This window comes from Amblyomma maculatum, chromosome 4 (assembly GCF_055883805.1).
Source record: "Amblyomma maculatum isolate TAMU_Amacu chromosome 4, ASM5588380v1, whole genome shotgun sequence".
Lineage (NCBI taxonomy): Eukaryota > Metazoa > Arthropoda > Arachnida > Ixodida > Ixodidae > Amblyomma > Amblyomma maculatum.
Window position 1 is genome coordinate 3914391 of NC_139347.1, and position 18445 is coordinate 3932835.

The 18445-nt window shown below is 44.7% G+C and overlaps 1 protein-coding gene across 6 annotated transcripts in view; it reads left to right on the forward strand.

Moving 5' to 3' along the window:
- LOC146190225 (hexosaminidase D-like) overlaps positions 1-18445 on the forward strand; it is a 37623-nt gene continuing 19178 nt past the window's right edge. For 4 of the 6 annotated variants that reach the window (XM_084600687.1, XM_084600686.1, XM_084600683.1 and 1 more), the window contains exons 1-9: positions 2-170; positions 285-339; positions 421-618; positions 816-894; positions 976-1061; positions 1819-2002; positions 2645-2719; positions 3244-3439; positions 9367-9455. In XM_084600687.1, the coding sequence (XP_084456813.1) occupies positions 121-170; positions 285-339; positions 421-618; positions 816-894; positions 976-1061; positions 1819-2002; positions 2645-2719; positions 3244-3439; positions 9367-9455 (1012 nt within the window). In that variant the 5' untranslated portion in view covers positions 2-120. Of the gene's footprint in view, positions 171-284; positions 340-420; positions 619-815; positions 895-975; positions 1062-1818; positions 2003-2644; positions 2720-3243; positions 3440-9366; positions 9456-18445 lie in introns of all 6 variants that reach the window. The other 2 variants (XM_084600684.1, XM_084600688.1) reach the window with 2 other exon arrangements.

Consider the following 18445-nt stretch of genomic DNA (forward strand, 5'->3'; position numbering starts at 1 on the left):
CATCCAAGACACAGCCAAGGCGAGTCTAGCCAGTTACAACTGCTGTTTACAAACTCGGTGTTTACAAACAAGTCAGACTGCTGCGCTTGTTCTGTTATAGTTCTCGTTCTCTGCGCTTTGATGAGCGCAGGGAAAAGCAAAATGGACGAACGTAAAGCATTTTTTCACAGGCATGCATTTCTGCTTTTCTATCTTTGGAACCTCATTCTCATCTTTCTGAACAACTCTCTAATCGGGCGAGCTTTGTTATCAGGCACTTAATTCTTGTCGATGATGCTTTCCAGATTCGTTCACTTGGATCTTAAAGGTGCTGCCTTTAAGGTCTCTTACTATGAGCAGGTCAGTATTGCAACCATTTGCCCAGTAAGTCTAGACTCCCGCTTCGGCAAAGTTGTTTACCCACAGGTCTTTACTCCGCAGTTGTTACCGCTCATTGCCAGGATTGGAGCCACTGGTATCGTGATCGAATACGAAGATACATTCCCTTACACTGGCGACCTTGCAGACCTCAAACATCCAGAGGCATATTCTCAAGAATGCATCATGCAAATAGCACAGATAGCCAAGCTTTCAAACCTTCTAGTCGTTCCTCTAGTTCAGACGTTCGGCCATTTAGAGGTATGTGGACTCGCAGTACGTAAGGATTGATTCGTTTTAAATATGCATTGCTTTTATTCCCCTCTTTGTTTCGCAGCAGGTAGCTTGCGTGCTTGTTTAATCGATTCAGTGAAATTTGAATGCGAGTAATTACGACTTTTACGAAACTGTTTTGTGATAAAACTACTAGTACTCACTTCTTGACCATTGTTTTCCAGTTTGTTTTAAAGCGCTCAAAGTTCTTCGAGTTCAGGGAGGTTGCCCGGTATCCCAATGTGCTTTGCCCATCTCACCCAGGTAAGAATGATTATGTGGACGGGTTTTCTTTGTAATGCTCATCTCAGCAAATATAGTGAACTTACTCTCACTTTCTGATAGGGTCGTTGTCTTTAATTGAAGAAATGGTTTCGCAAGTGATGCAGCTGCATTCAGATGCACAGTGGTTTCACTTGGGTGCAGACGAGGTATGTGAACTCCACTCGCGCTCTTTCATTAAAGGTGCAATGTGTTCTTTGTATTATTACCGTAGCCGTTTTTAGATAGTGCTATACCTATTTATGTGGAAGATGCCAATGTGTTTTTTTGCTGCATGATTGCCTGAGGAGCATAGGATTAGTAGTTAGACAGTATTAGCTTCATACTATGTCATAAATGAAAATGCCTGCATTCGCATTTTGCCTCCAAAGAAAATTGATCAGCTAAAGAAGGCATGTATACATAAAGGCAACTATAAAATAGTTGTATCTTGCCAGTGCTCTCCTAGCAGGCTAAAATACGGAGGCTCATAAAAAAAAAAAAAAAGCCTCAAAGTGAACACAGTGCAGCAAGCTCTGAATAGGAAACTGATATGGATAACATTGAAAGACGCGAAGACTGGGTGAGGTAGCAAACACAACTTCATGATGTCCTAGTTGACATGTAGAGGAATTGGAAATGACCATAAGCAGAGCATATAATGCAGGCAACAGGTCCTTTATCATAACAAATTGGATTCGTATAAACGGTAAACATAACGCAAGGAGGCAGACATTCGGGTGGATTAGGCAGCTTTAGAGAGTAAAATGGCTTGAGCTGGCGGAGGACAAGACCAAGGAGTAGCTGAGTGGGCGAGGCTTTTTTTCTTTTACTAGGCATAGTTTGGCTGATGATGATCAGCATATCAGGCTGGAGTGGACTGCATTATCAGGGTGGTGACAATAAGTGGTGGCTATGTCTGTCCAGGTGTGGCATCTAGGCCAGTGCAACCGCTGCCGGTCTATTATGGTGGACAAGCAGTGGAGCAAGGACCACCTGTATGTTGACTACCTGTCACGCATTGTTGGAACATTGCAAAAGAAGCACCCACTGCTCAAGTTTATTGTCTGGGACGACATGATGCGTGGCATGGACCCGCAAGTAATCACTGGTTCGTGCACAGTTTCCCCCAGCTGAACTGTGCTTGAAGAGGACAAGCTGTCGGGCTAGTTGGTTTTCCATAGTTCTTTTTCAGCGCATAGCAGGATGAGGGCAAAACATGGAAGAACAGCAAGCAATTGCTTGTCCTACTTGTTCTTCCGTGCTTTCCTCGTGCTGCTACACGCTGCAAAAAAAAAAAAGAAAGATGGAACTGTGCTTCCTTTTTTGCTCTTTTCTTTTTATTTAATTCATCATGAGATTAAGAACTTTAGCCTCTCATTCTGAATATTGTGCCAAACTGAAAAGGTGTATTTGTACTAACTTCTTCACTGCTCACTCCTCAACTTCATTACATTGGCCAACCTCTTTCATTTAACCATTTTAGATCCATCGTTGTGCACCCCCTCTGTGCCCTGAGGCAATAAACATCTCTCCAGAAAGCTGCTTAGATGTATTTTCTGGCACTTTAAATTGATCTTCTTGTAAGCATGTGTTTATTTTTTGTGCCTTTTTGTTGTTGTCGCTACTTCATTGCTTTCTCTACCTTGTGCTGAGCTTATAACTAGCGGACATTTTTCTGAGCCCACTGACAGTGAATTGTACTGAAATCACCAGATCAGGATGCCAAACACTGGTGCTTTTCCATTCTAAGGTGCAGGATTGCATCTCCTTGTAGAGCCGATGGTTTGGCACTACTTCCCCCAGTCCGAGTTTCGGCTAAAGCAGAGTAAGTCATATTGCAAAGACTGAAATCTTCGCCAGTTCATTACGCGTCGCAGTGCAATAAAACTTTCCATGTGTCATCATTCTAGTGTTAATGAGACGTCAGTTCAGTTCAGTCGTTCAGTCGTGTCCGACTGAATGACTGGATTAGCCCTGACTGGATTGATGGGTTTTTCTTGCCTGCTTTGCGTGAATTCCATGTTGATTTTTCAAGAATTTTAATCTTAGTGTAATTTTCCTTCCGTTTGCCTTTTTTAAGCATGAGGTACACTCAGCAACAGTTTTTTGAAGTGGGCCCAAAAAGGCAGCAGAGAACTCCTAGTTCTAAAGCAAATCTACTCTGGCAAAATGAAAATTTGTCATTGCCTTACACTCATAATAAAATTTTCTCGTCCTGCTACTTGTGAAGGAAAAAAACACATTGAGTGTCCACGAATGTCAGTAGGCCAGAAATAGAAGAGTAGGTGCTCACATTCTCCTTGGAGTGTTGAAAGATGTGTCACCAATGTGAGCTCTGCCCCTTCCCAGGCATGTGGGACAAATACCTGTCCATATTCCCCAGCGTGTGGATAGCGAGTGCCTTCAAGGGGGCCACCAAGATTAACCAGGTGCTGACGCCCACATCTTTCCACATCAGCAACCATGAGGCCTGGAACAAAGTCCTCCTGGACAACATCCAGCATGCCAGCTCCTTCAGGGGCATTGCACTCACGGGGTGGCAGCGGTAAGGCCTTATCTCTCCTTTTCGAAGTACATACTATCTGCACAACTTCATTTGGCTACCGAGCTGTCATTTTCCTTTTGGGAGCTAACCAAATGACCAGGATGTCTGGCAACCGGGAATCGTCAGGGAAGTTTTATGCACTGGGAAAAATCGGTGAAATGTCAGGGAAACCAAAAATTTTGCTAAGTCAGGGAAAAAGGCACAATATATTCTGCAGTGCATTTTCATTTTAAAATGGCATTTTCATTTTAAGATGTTATTCATGCCGATAATTTTTTGTTCTCTCTCTTGTCAGTGCTTTGCCTCCGTAGCAGCCGCGCCGCAAGGCGACATGCTATATATGTATTACTTTAACGCCAATGCATGGCTGCACGCCAATGCATACGCACTTAAGGTGGGTACTCAGTAAAATGTACAGAAGCGCTGTGTGAGAGTAGTACACAACATAAAGCAGGAATAACTGCGCCGCCGGCAGCAGCCAGCGAGCACGCAACCATGTTGGATTGGATTGGCTCGGTTTTTTTCAGTGTGGGCGGCTCGTGTGCTCTGAGGCTGGCATCAGTGCGTTTTTAATTTTCAATAATCTTTTGACTTCTTTAACAACAATTAACACTAATAACAGCCTTTTCACTATTGTAAATTGCAGAATATGATTAATTAAATAGCTTCTTGTTGTGAATTATTCTTCTGTGCTCATTATCATCAGCAGCTACATTTTTGTGCCTCTTCACTCATCAGTGAATTTGGACTGAAATAATCTGGGAAAAACCTGGAAAAGTCGGGGATTTTGAAAATAGAGGATTGCTATATAGCCTGATGACCTGTGCAACTCCTTTTTCATGATTAAAGAAAAACCTGGGAATGTTACGTACTCATACCATTAAAGAGTCATAGGACATGAAAAAGAAAAACAAGAAGGAAAGTAATCAAGTTTTCAGGCAAGCGAAAATTTCTAGCAGTATTTTCAATGACATCTAACAGAAAGCTGAGTTCAGGGCTGTTTGGAGTTAGATGGAATGCTAGACTGTGCTGAACTTTATTTACTGTCATAATGATGAGGACTGTTAAGATAAGGTAAATTATGTGATGGCAGATCACCTGCAGGTTAATAGCTCTCCAGGCCAGGATTTAAACTACATTTCACGTTGCCTCCCTTACTATACCATTTTGTTTTTTGGACTGATCATAGGGGAAAATAATTATAACAGGCCATTTAACTATGTTGCTAGTCATTCCTCATTGCACTTGGAAAGTTTTAGTGGTCTGTGGGAGATACAGGGTTCTCCAGCACGTTTAAAAACTGTTAGAGTTCCCTTCCCTTGGCTCTTATGATGGTGGCTTGTCTTTCAACTTTGGTCCTAGAATATTCGTTTCCTCGTGCCTAGACGTCTTCTGCTCTTTTACACTGGCAAAACTGTGTTTCAGAGACTAGGATCTTTGATTAATAGGAAGATATGAGTTCTTTCATCTCCTTTGTTATGCCACATAGTTTTGAGGAATTAATTTGAGACTCCAAATCTTGACTCCCAGCACTATTCATGATTTTTATTTACAAAGAAATGTTTTTTTTCATGTAATTAATATATCGAGGTGTCTAAAAAACCAACTAGCTGGTCTTAAAGTGCAAAATATCACATTTATTTATCTATAGGAATCTACAAAATTTCGTACCAAGTGCCAAAGTGGTCCAAAATTGTATAATTGAAATGCCATTCCATTTCAAATATGCACGTGAAACTAAAAATTGAGAAAAAAGTTACATTATTGCTGATGCAAAATCAGGACACCTGAAAATGCTGGAAAATGTGTTACAGTAAATTCTCATTAATTCAATCTTTAGAAACCGAAAGTAATGTTCGCACTAACTGAAAGTTCGAATTATCGAATGGGTCTGAAAAAACTGTTGGGAACCATTAGCATCTAAGTAATTTTATATCAGGAATTTCTGTATGATGGTTGTTTGTGTTTCAGATGAAACTCAAGAACAATGATTTTTCCCGGTTTCATCAAGCGCCTTGCTTTGCGCTCACTTTTGAGAACGTTGAAGAAGTGCTCCAAAAATCACAACAGCCTCGGCGACTTTTTTCGTATTGCTACACAGTAGCAGTGGTGCCTCTTCACGAAATGAGCTGTCGCATTTTGATGATGCTTCACCACAGCGTCGACCATCGTGGTGAAGCCAGAAGGTGTCGATCTGCCTGTCCACTGCGCGCCCTTGCCATGAAGAGAGACGTTTTATTATCCATTTCAAGATTTGAGTCATGTTTTTGCCTCCCGCTTCTCTGTTGTGGCTTGCTTCTGGCCTCAACATAGCCTCAAGGGATGTGGGGCATAACACCTATATAGTCAAAGCACCGTTGCTCAGTCCAAGCACTGCAGTTTCAGCACCATTTGCGAACACCGTGAAAGGCACATGGTGTGCGAGACGAGCTCAACGTGCACACAGAATTAACCCCGTGCTCAGAGTTAGAGCCGGCTTGTTTTTAGAGAATCAAGGAAGCTGCATAGACAAAACTTGCTCTTCTTCTGCAGAATGTATTGGTCATTGCAGCTGCACGTTACAGCAGTGGAAGAAACTTCATGCAGCCAGATTAATTACCCAGAAGCACCGCAAAGGCCTCAAGCCTTCGTCAGTGCGTACCTTGTTTTTGCATCTATATATATATATATGTATATGTATATATACACACACATACATATACTTAAAATGACTAGTCTATGTGTGTGCTGTGCTGTATACTATAAATTTGTCACCTTAAACATGGGAACTCACCCGTTTAAGACTAATTGAACTCATCATTCTGAAATTTCTTCTGCATCATCACTTTAACTGCAATCATAGCTGGTTGGGCCGGTCTGGGCCTGTGCATTAAGTCTGGGCACAGGACCCCAGGTCGGGCTACCTTTTTGGTGCTGGGCTACACACACTACAGGGTGTTTCACCTAAATCTTTACATATTTTTTAAAAATATGGAAATTAAATTTTAGTGTCGATTCCTTTTTTAACTATTGTATTAAGTGTCGTGAAAAATCGGGGGCTCTAAATGTACTAATTAACCTAATAATTAACTAAGAATATCTAAATAACTTTTCTTTTATGCCAGCTAGGAAGCACATTCAAACTGCAACAGTGAGCTATTGGTGTGAGAATTCCAAATATTATTTTAAACGACAAGAAAAGCACATTTCTTAAGCACTGCAGCACTGGCAATTTTGGCCACCTTCGATGCGCGAAAACGAAACCTAGCAGACGAACCACGCATTTATGCACGCCCACGAGTGACGCAGCCGTGACGTCAGCGGGAAACCCCAGCCATCCGAAGGTGACCGCTGCCACTCGCGAAGCTCGCGCCTCGTGCAGCGTCATGGTCTGGTACGATCATTAGATATTATCAACGCATTGCGGGCGAAGCTTGTCATGGTCTGGGCGCGTAGCGCCGATGGTATGGGCACATCGTCAGCTCTCCCACTTCAAGCTTTGGGTGCCAGAGCGGTAAACAAAAAGAAAAGCAGCTGCAAGCACAGATATCGCCAACTGGATGTTTCGAGTTTTCTTTTTATTACTCAGTAATGAGCAGCGCTTTTCACGTCTCACTTCTGCTCTTTTGCTCATATTTTTGGATGCATCTTCTGTTACCGCTACAGCAGCAATTGAGAAATGGCTTCGACACTGCAGTGCAACTTTTCGACTGCTGAAAAGGTAAATATTGTTATTGCCTAACATCAGTGCAAATCAAAACAGCAGGTTAGCAGCACAGTTATACAAGGTCAAGCATCCTGCCTCACGTGTGCATGCACAACCAACTTTCAAGAGCATCTTCATTAGATTCCATACAGCTGAATTTGTACAGCCGCAAAGAAGGAAGCGGAAAGCACCAGCATTCGAATCACATGAGACCGCTGTGTTGACGTACGTCGCCGCGAAGCCAGAAGTTAGCGTGAGAGAAATCGCCCAAGCGACCGGTGCCAGTACCTCCACTGTTGGCGGCTGCTGTCAGCGCGTAGATACTACCGTTACCACATGTGTCTGCATCAGGAATTGATAGCGAGTGACCACCAAAAAAAGTTGGACTTTTGTAACTGGTGCCTAATTCATTTTGATCAGAACTCTGACATCTTGCAAAATATCTTGTGGACTGACGAGGCCCAAATCGGCAGGAACGGGGTGATCAATGTGCATAACGCACACTACTGGTCCCAGACGAACTCACATTGGCTGCGCCCTCACCACCATCAGGTTCGTGGTCGGCAAACGTATGGTGCGGTATTTTCTGGGGTCGCGTTGTTGGCCCTTATTTTATTGATGCTAATGTCACTGGTAAGAGTTACGTTGGTGAGATTTTAAAGTATTGTGTGTCCAATTTTGTTTCCGACTTGCCAATAAATGCTTTGAGATCAATTTGGTTTCAGCATGATGGAGTGCCTTCACATATGGCGGACCAATTGCCTGGCCATCAGCATCCGCCGGACTTGACCCCACTCATTTTTTTTTGTGGTGTTACTTAAAGAGCAAGGTGTACGAATCAGAACCGGTGAGCCTTGACGACATAAAACAAAGAATCAAAACGTCACTTGAGAATGTTCCTCAAGAAATGATCATGGGAGCAGTGAATTCAGTGAAAGATCATTGATGGCGTGCATTGCAATGCAAGGTGGTCACTTCAAACATGTATTTTAAGCAGTGATGTGCAATGACTGTTCCTGTGTTGTCGGCCTTGAGATGCACAACTTATCAGTAAACTAATTTTCAAAACCTCTCTGCATTTACCGTTCTGATACTGATTCTCACTTGTCATCGAAACTGGGTGGCATATTAGGAGCAAATTTGTGTGCAGTGATCGAAAGGTTCCACACTAACTCTTGTTAAACACAAGCAGCAACTAAATTTATCGCAAAGAAAAAATAACCACGCCATCGAAGAACTTGGGGGAGAAGTTTTCTTGCTCTCGAACGTATTTCCAGAAAGAATTGAGATCCTGTCCGAAATTATGGGCACCAGCGCTCGAACAAACTTGTCAGCGTGCTACAAACAGCCGTTCATGCAATGCAAACCAAAAGGAAGTAAAAATTGGATGGCACCATAAAAAATACCCCGACTGCAGCCTTCGGGCACAGTCAGACAGCCAATGAATCGTGGCCATGATAAGATGACACAGCGCCAGATGGGCAGTTCAGGAGCGGCAGCGGCTGCCTCCTGACAGCTCGATTCGTCAAGCGACGTTACGACTGTGTCACTCATGAGCACGCATAATTGCGCGCTTCGTCTGCTAGGTTTTGTTTTCACGCGTCGAAGGTGGTCCGAATTTCCAGTGCTGCAGTGCTTAAGAAATGTGGTTTTCTTGTTGTTTAAAATACTATTCGGCCTTCTTGCACCGGCAGCTCACTGTTGCAATTAGAAAGTGCCTCCTAGCTGGTATAAATAAAGAGGTAATTAATTATTCATAGTTAATTATTAGTTTAATTAGTAGCTTTTAGAGCTGCTTATTTGTCTCGACACTGAATGCAATAGTTAAAAAAAAAGAATCGAGACTAAAATTTCATTTTCCTATCTCTAAAAAAAGTATGTAAAGTCTTAGGTGAAACACCCTAACACCCTGATGGGATGATGAGGACGAACCGAAGTTGGCTTTTATGGCTCGAACTCCAGTTTTCTCAGTACTAAATGTATTTTATCACTGGTGGACAGATATGAGCTTAGCCCGAAAGAGTCAGAGAATCGATCTGTGCCAGAAACAAACAAAAATTGAATGGGATTTTTCTAAATGCTCCTTTAGAGGCACTGCAAAGGGTTCTGTTCTACATTGCAATTCTGCACAGACTTCACATTGAAGAACCTACACAATGCATGGAGGAGGTTCAACAAAAAACACTGGAGTGATGCACCTGTGGAATGTGACTGAGGCACGATGTTTTCTTTCTCCCCACAGGTTTGACCATTTCACTGTCATGTGTGAGCTACTGCCAGTGGCCCTACCTTGCCTGGCTCTCTGCCTCCAGACTATCATGGCAAAAACAGGCAAGTGTCTGACTGCCACGTCCACTATGCAGGGAAAAGCCTTGTGCATCAATATTCCTAATGGTCATGAATGTTTGTTATTCTGTGGCTCAATCTGTTATTGACGTAGAAAAAAATTACAGGAGTGCACTTAAGTCTACTTAATGGCAGTAATGCATCTCTTGCTGCTGCTGCCGATTATGGCTGTGTGGTTATTTTTTTATCACATTGCCATTTCTAAAGCGGTTTGCGCGTCATGTGCTGCACCCTGGCAAGAGCTGCACGAGTCTGTTTTGTGTCAACCTCGCTAGATGGCATCATGTGTCTGTTTAACGGGAGATTCATTGTCTGATTTGTTTTGAGTTTTGCATGCTTAGATTTAGAAGAGCATCCATTGGTCTTCAAAACCTATACAGTAGAACCCCGCTATAGTAAACTCGAATATAGTGAAAACTCAAATATAGTAAAGTGAAACTGAAGTCCAAGTTCATTTTCCATAGACAACTGTACATTTTCCCCCCTTTGTAGTCAAGACACTTTTGTTAGAAATTGGTTATAGTAAAGTGCGTCTGGCCGTGGCAACGTCTTCCCATGAAATGAAATTTCTGCACACGCGCTATATAGAATCACGAAGTATTTCTTTTTTGAAAAAAAGAAAAAACAACACAAAATGTCTTTTTTTTTTTTTTTTAAATGGCTTTACCACTAGGCTTAGTAGTACTCGGGAGAAGCAAACTTTACGTAATCCTTGGAGCCATGAGGGAAAGCATGCAACGCATAGGAAAAAAAAGAAAAGCTGTGTACAAGCATGGAAAGAAGGCGGCGCAATCCGTTCAGAAATTAAAGGAGAGTAAAAGTGCAGCGAAAAATATGGAAGGGAAGAAACGACCGAACATTCACAGCACTATGCAGCACGAGGCAGGAATGGCAAAATTGGAGGCGCGGCATGTGCGGTTTTGCAGCACTTGACTGCCACTCGCATTTCTCATCTGTTGCTTTCTTAACGACAGAAACAGCAGAAGATGACGCCGTGTTCATGCAACGCTTTGGTTTTCACATGAAATCAAACTCAGTTGTATTCATAGCCATGTTGCCCCTATGCTTAAAAAGTACTTCCACAAGATGTAAGCAAACAATTTTAAAACTGAAAAAATGGGACGAAGAGATGAGAGAGAGATGAAAAATGGTATTTGAGAGAGTTTTTTTTTTTTTTTTCGTAAGCAACAAGATGTGTTCAGTAAGTAGCCATTCAGTTACCGAACGGCAATTTCAGGGCCATGTTATCATCAAGCACTGATATAGTAAAGACCCTGGTATAGTAAAGATTTTTGCCAGTCCCAGTGACTTTACTATAAAGGGGTTCTGCTGTACTCGGGAGCACATTTTCAGAATTTTTGTGTATTTTAACCTTTTTTTCTTACTGTCGCTGCTGTGCTTCCTTCAGCACACTCCGGTGTCCTTATGCTAGACAATGATACTGATGAAATCTTTCTCACGAGCCTGGCATAGTGCGCGGGAGACCCTCCATTGATGCGGACACGGAAAGACTACGCATCGACATTGGAAAAGTCCGCGGTTACCGATCATAACGCCACCTTGACGCCACCACGACGCACCTGCAACCACGACGAATTGCCGGTGGAACCGACGACGCAGCCACGCACCCGCAACGACGTTGAACTGCCGGTGGAACGGATGCTGCAACAACGCACCTGCAATGACGACGAATTGCAGGTGAAGCAGACCGCGTACACCGACGCAGAGCACTCAAAGACTCAGAAGCCTGACATTCGCGAGCAGCTTTCGTTGGACATACCCGTAGTACTGGATGGTCGCCATGTTCGAGCTCTGTTGGATACTGGCGCTGATTATTCAATTTTGAGCTGCCAGTTTGCCGCAGTTCTCAAGAAGGTTTTGACTCCGTGGGCTGGCACACACGTTCGCACCGCGGGTGGTCATCTGATTACTCCTCTGGGCATGTGCACGGCCAGAGTTCAAACTCGAGTCAACATTTGTGGTAAGCTGCCTTGTTCTGAAAAGCTGTTCACGTGACCTGATTCTGGGCGTAAATTTTCTTAGTGAATATGGCGCAATTATTGACCTCCAGAATTCTAAGGTCTCGTTCTCTACTGAGAAAGCAGTGACCCTCAGCGGTGCAAAGCGACCCTCAATGTGCTTCGAGTTTATGAGGACAGTGTCACTCTGCCACCCCGAACCAGCACCTTCGTAAATGTCAAATGCAATGCCCTTAATGATGGTGACACAATAGCCAAAACTAACGTGTCTTTACTGTTGACACAAGGAGTCTGCATGGCCCGCAGTTTGATACATCTTCACCGTGGTCAGTCCAAGGTACTTGTTACAAATTTTTCGCACGAGTATCGGCACCTTTTTCGTGACACTTCCGTAGCTTTCGCCGAACGCATCTCTGATGTCTCCGAGTGCTTGTCCACAGAAACCGTGCCACCGCCCACATCCCTCGACAATCTCGATGTCAGCTCAGAGCTATCGGTCAGCCAGTGTCACCAGCTGTTTTCATTGTTACTCGAATTCAAAGAGTGTTTTGCATCGTCGTCAAAAGTGAATCAAACTCCCATCGCGAAGCACCAGATCGTGACGTTCGATAATGTGCGCCCAATCCGCCAGCACCCCTACCACGTCTCTTCGACCGAGCGCGAAGTTATTGGGTCACAAGTTAAGGAAATGCTCGAAGATGAGGTTATCCAGCCTTCCAATAGCCCGTGGTTCTCCCCGGTCGTTCTAGTTAAAAAGAAAGACGGCGCGTTACGTTTTTGCGGCGATTACCGCAAACTGAATCCCGTAACCAAGAAGGATGTCTACCCCTTGCCGCGGATTGACGACTCTCTCGACCGCCTTCGGCGTGCAGAGTATTTTTCGTCCATTGATCTAAGAAGTGGCTACTGGCAGATTGAGGTCGATGAGCGAGATTGTGAGAAGACGGCCTTCGTCACACCCGACGGCCTTTACGAATTTAAAGTTCTACCTTTCGGCCTGTGTTCCGCGCCGGCCACATTTCAGCGGATGATGGACACTGTCCTCGCCGGCCCTAAATGGCAGTGTTGTCTAGTCTACCTAGATGACGTGGTGGACTTCGCAAAATCATTTGCACAACATCTTAAGCGCCTGCGGTCAGTACTCGAAGCCCTTCGATCAGCTAACTTGACACTTAAGCCACAGAAATGCTACTTTGGCTACCGAGAGCTTAAATTTCTCGGCCATGTTGTCAGCGCCGCCGGCGTGAAGCCCGACCCTGACAAGATTGCTGCTGGTGCGGAATTTCCAATTCCACGTGACAAGAAAGCTGTTGCCGATTTCTCGGCTTGTGTAGTTACTATCGGCGTTTTATCGATAACTTCGCTGATCTCGCTGATCTCGCTGAACCGCTGACTCAGCTCACCCAGGGAGACGCTGCGTCTCCGTCTCCAATCGCCGCCTGTTCTAGCTCATTTCGATGAGCAGGGGGAGACAGAAATACACACTGACGCCAGTAACATTGGCCTTGGGGCGGTTCTCGTGCAACGTCAAGAGGATGTTGAACGAGTCATTGCCTATGCCAGCCGTACTTTATCCCGCGCCGAGACGAACTATTCAACTACTGAAAAGGAATGCCTCGCCATTATTTGGGCTGCTGCGAAATTTCGTCCCTACCTTTATGGTCGCCCATTTAAAGTGGTCACTGACCACCATTCTTTGTGTTGGCTGGCCAACCTGCGTGACCCATGCGGCCGCCAGGCGCGATGGAGCCTTCACCTACAGGAGCTTGACCTCACTATAGTCTATAAGTCCGGACATAAGCATGAAGATGCTGACACGCTCTCCTGTGCGCCTGTCGAGCTCGCTTCACCAGACACGGATGACGCTGGCAGTTTCCTCGGAGCCGTTGATGCTTCAGATATGTCTCATCAGCAGCGTGCCGATCCAGATTTACTAGCACTGATAGATTATTTAGAAGGTCAGCCAGCCACCATACCTACGTGCTTTTCTCGGAGCCTCTCAACTTTCTGCCTGAGAGGTGGTGTGCTTTATAAGCAGAACTCTGGATCTGAGTCGAGAACCTACCTCCTCGTGGTACCTACAGCTCTGAGAGAGGAAATCCTTTCCGCGTGCCACGATGAACCAACTTCTGGCCACTTGGGCTATTCTCGCACACTTGCTAGGATACGACAGACATTCTACTGGCCCAACCTTGCCACTGTTGTTAAGCACTATGTCCAGAGCTGTCGGCAATGTCAGCGTTGGAAGGTTCTGCAATCAAAGCCTGCAGGCCTCCTCATGCCCATAATACCACCACGAGCACCATTTGATCAAGTCGGCATGGACCTTCTTGGTCCTTTCCCTCGGTCCTCTGGTGGCAACCGTTGGATAATCATCGCCACAGATTATCTGACTCGCTATGCTGAGACCAAAGCGTTACCTAGTGGTACAGCGTCTGAAGTCGCCCATTTCTTTGTACACCAAATCATACTACGGCACGGCACTCCTACCGGTATTATTACTGATAGAGGGACTGCCTTTACTTCAAAAATGATGGCCGAAGTCTTTCATCTCAGCAGTATGGCGCATTGAAAAGCTACTGCTTACCATCCGCAGACCAATGGGCTGACGAAAAGGCTTAATAAGACCATTGCGGATATGCTGGCGATGTACGTCGACGCCCAGCACAAGACTTGGGATGCGATCGTACCATATGTGACGTTCGCATACAATACGGCAGTCCAAGAGACTACACGTTTCACACCGTTTCGCCTCGTTTACGGCAGGGAGGTTCGGACGATGCTGGATGCAATGCTCCCTTGCCAAACAGATACCGAACTTTGTTCTGACACCGAGCAGTTTGCCCAAGATGCTGAGCAAGCACGCCAGCTAGCACGCGTCCACATCACCCAGCAACAGGACAGGGATTCACGCCGGTACAACCTCCGCCACAGACAACACCGGGGACCAGGTGTGGGTGTGGACTCCTGTTCGACGCCGCGGCCTTTCAGACAAGCTAATATGCCGCTACTTCGGACCGTATAAAATCGTGCGACGCATCAGTAGCGTCAATTATGAGGTGATCCCGGATGGATCAGAGCACACAGGCCGTTGGCTACCTCGTCCAGAGACAGTTCATGTCTTTCGATTGAAGCTGTACTTTGCACGGTGACTGACAAACTACATCTACAAACTTTTTTTTCAAGGGGGGGGGAGTTGCTTTTGTACGCTTGTGTGCACGTGTAACTGTGTGCGTTACGCTTAAGGAGGGAGGAATGCCAGGGGGCGTTCAGAGTGAAAAGCGACGTTGAAGTGAATCGGCTCCGGACTCGCAGGACTTACCTAAACCTTGGACCGTGTAATTCCACCTGTACCGGTTCTGTTAACCTAGCCCCAGTTGCCAACACCATGACAATATATATATATATATATATATATATATATATATATATATATATTATAATGTGTCAGTCGGTCTTTACCAGGCCACTTGTGTGCTTTGCAATGTCAACGCATATAAAGAATCCCAGGAGATTAGCCTTATCTGGAGCCTTCATTAATATGTCTCTCTCTCTCGTAAACTTCGGGAAGAAGTCTTTGGTTATTTGGCTGTTTCCACCAGCTAACCTATTCCTAATGGGCAGCATGAACTGATGTGTGCATCCTAGCTTCAAGGAGCACCAAAGGCAAACTGAAACTGGCCTGTGCTTTGGAAGGGTTTCTCATTCTAGTGATTAAAATGCCTAATTTATTTAATACGTAGGTTGTTAGACTTGGCAAAGGAAAGCAAATTAAATGCTACAGTATTGTCATAATAGTAATAATAATAATAATAATAATACTAATAATAATAATTGGTTTATAGAAAAGGTGCAGTATCTGTCACTCTTGTTCTAGGGACACCTGGGGCTGTATTAAGATTTTGCTTCATTGTCAATGTCAGTTTGAATGCCACCACTTCCGGTTCCGGCATTTCCACGAACCGTGTGACTCGAATTCGGGGAGATAGCGACACTTTCGATAACAACTAAAACTTAGAATACGGCCCCTGAACCGTGCCGTAAGGGAAGGGAGGAAGGTGGGAGTGAAAGCGGATAGAGAGAAAGAGCCATAGTGAAGGGCTGCACAGTCATTTCTACCACCTGGGGATCATTAAAGGGGTAGCGACAACAAATTACAAAGTTGTGCAAAGCTTGTCACGCGCTTCCTTTGTATTTGAAGACCATCACAGTCAAGTATTAGATTCAAGGGAGGCGTAGAAAATATATAAAGTTTGTGGAAATGCTTGCTCTCGCATTCCAGACCCATTGCTAGCACATTAACAATGATGTAGGTTCACTGAAAAAACCGTAATTAAGTATTTGTGACATCATTTCACAGTTTTCTGACATAAGGGATGATGCTGCTGGTCAGCTCATTTCAGCTGTTCTATTGCACCTGTACGTATGTCAGCATGGCAGCGTTCTAACAGACAGCATGATGGCTCACTGTAGCGAAAATTATACTTGATGGGAATATTCATTCACTAAAGTTTGCGAAGGCTGCCGCCTATGGTGCCGCAATAGTCGGCGGACAGTGTTGTTGTCAGTCGCCGTAGCTGACACCGGAATGGCCGGTGGCGTAAAACCCTTTGTAAAACCCCTTGGCCTTGTATAAAAAAAGACAAATGTTATTAGGAATGCCTGCTATACTCATGCAGCAGTAGCATGCTTGCACAAATGCGGAGACTTCGGCAATAGCACCTCCTGCGGGTGCGTAAGGCAACGAACTGCGTTGCTCTCTGTCTGCCTTACTCAACGCTAGGCTAGTCGGTTGCGCCGGATGGCATTTCAAAACGAGTCAGCGACTCAATGCAGTAATAAAGGTTCGTCTTCCATCACTGCTTTACGATAGGAAGCCTATCTCATAACAATATAAGCTCAATAAAATGTGTGTATGGCAACTGACCTCAGTTGGCCTAATTTTCTCACCACAAGTAGTGCCGACGACTGTTCCGGGCTGCTTGCAGCATTGCTCGGCGCACCAGTCATACCGGCGCTTCGTGGTGATTGTACGTGCATTCTACGATGTAAGCAACTGTCGATTTCAGTTCACTGTTGCCAAACTGTACTCAATGACCATTTTATTCACTAAAAATTAGTGAATTTTCTCTCAAGGGTAACGAGATTCGTGCTACATGAAGCGGCCTTTAAAACCGCATGAAAGCGGTGCCTCAATCAGTGCGATTCAAACTATATACTCACGAGCATTTACACACGCTCCTTCATAGCTTTTTGATTTTTCCCAGTCGCTCGCATAGCTTAGGAATTTGGGGAAAATTGTAGCAAAGCGAACGGTCCACATCGGCGCTACTACGAGCAACAAGTTGTCGGAGAACGAGTTGGGGACAGCTGTTCGCTGGCGACAGCAGCATGATTCCAAATAGTTTGTGTTGGTGTGGCGTGACAGGATCGCCAAAATGACCAGTTCTTTCTGCAGTGTGACACCGCCATGAGAGCACATGGTGGTGTCATACTGCAAACAGAGCAGACGATGTACCTGCTCTTTGACGTCACGAGTTTTTGGCCCATGTGACATTTAAATGTTATGTTTTCTGTTTTTTGACATCAAGTAAAAACCTGGCAACTACGAATTGAAACTGCTGCGCACGAATAATACGATAATAAATTATGTGATGTGATTTCGGACTTCGAACACCGTGCTCTATGCCTACGGAATCGCTACGCACTATTTACAACACAAAAGTACAGCATAAAAATTTGGTGTCCCTACCCCTTTAACGTGCACCGACATCGCACAGCACACAGATGCCTCTTCATTTTGCCTCCATCTAAATGCAGCCGCCGGCGATCGAGATCGAACCCGGGTACCCCAGCATAGTAGTCAGGCATCTTAACCACTGCACCACTGTGCAGGGGTGGAAGTGCTGCTCCATTTGCTCTATTCTGCCCTACACTGCTTTTCCTGCTCCATCCTGCTCCAAAACGCAATGTTGATCCAAAACTGCTCCAATCTGGCTGCCTCGATGTTCTGCTGACAAATTTAGCAGCAAATAGATTTTTGCTGCACAGGAGGTATTTGTGATAGCTCCTCCAAAAAATGTGATCGAGTGCAATTTGATTAAGTGACAGTGAGAAGCACGCCGGGGCAGTGGCGTGCTGTGAGTTCCGTGTACATGCTCAAGGGCTGCTTTAATCCGAACAAAGGCAGCACAATGATGGCACAGTTAACTTCTCCAAGCCTTTTGAATCGTTAGTGGTTAGAGAAGTGAGCAAAGCAGTCATGACGGGGATGATCTCGAGCCATTAGGAAAGTTGCCCGACAACACAGTGCAACTCGAGTTGTTCTAAGGGTTCAGCTGTGAAAACAAGCAGGTACTTCACCACCACGCCACTTTGTTAGTAACAAGCAGGTCAAGCCAACATCAGACAAAAGCATACTTGGAGCATAAAGGGTGACGCTGCAAAGGTATGCTGTTCACTAGGCATGCTCTCAAGGGTGTTCGAAAGCCATACGAGCCTATTGCCAACGCGTTTGAATTAAGGAAGTGGGAGATTCTTTCAGGTGAAAACATAAGCCACTGGCAGAAGGCTGTATGAAGCAAAAGAATCTGGAGGAGGAAAATACTACCCTTGAGCGCCGTCTATCCTTCCTGAAGGCACTACTGACCAGTGCCCTGGAAATTTTCAGGCATATGTCCAAAATGGATATGCATAAGACAGAGAGTGGAAATGTGTTTTTCATTGATGTCAGCTCCAAACTAGTGGTGGTGCTTAAGCACATCAAAGTGGTGGACTCCACGTTTCAATCTATGATGTCAAAACAGTCAGGCTTAGTTCAGTTGTGAAGTGTAAAGCAAAGATTTGCTGCTAGTCTTTTCCAAATGTTTTCTCGGTTCAGTTTTGTTATTTTCAATACCTGTACATGATTTTGGCTATTTGTCTTGTCTTGCAGAGATGCGGGTTTAATCAGCAAAGCATTGAATGGTGAATAGAAAGGAGTAAAATCGGGTATTT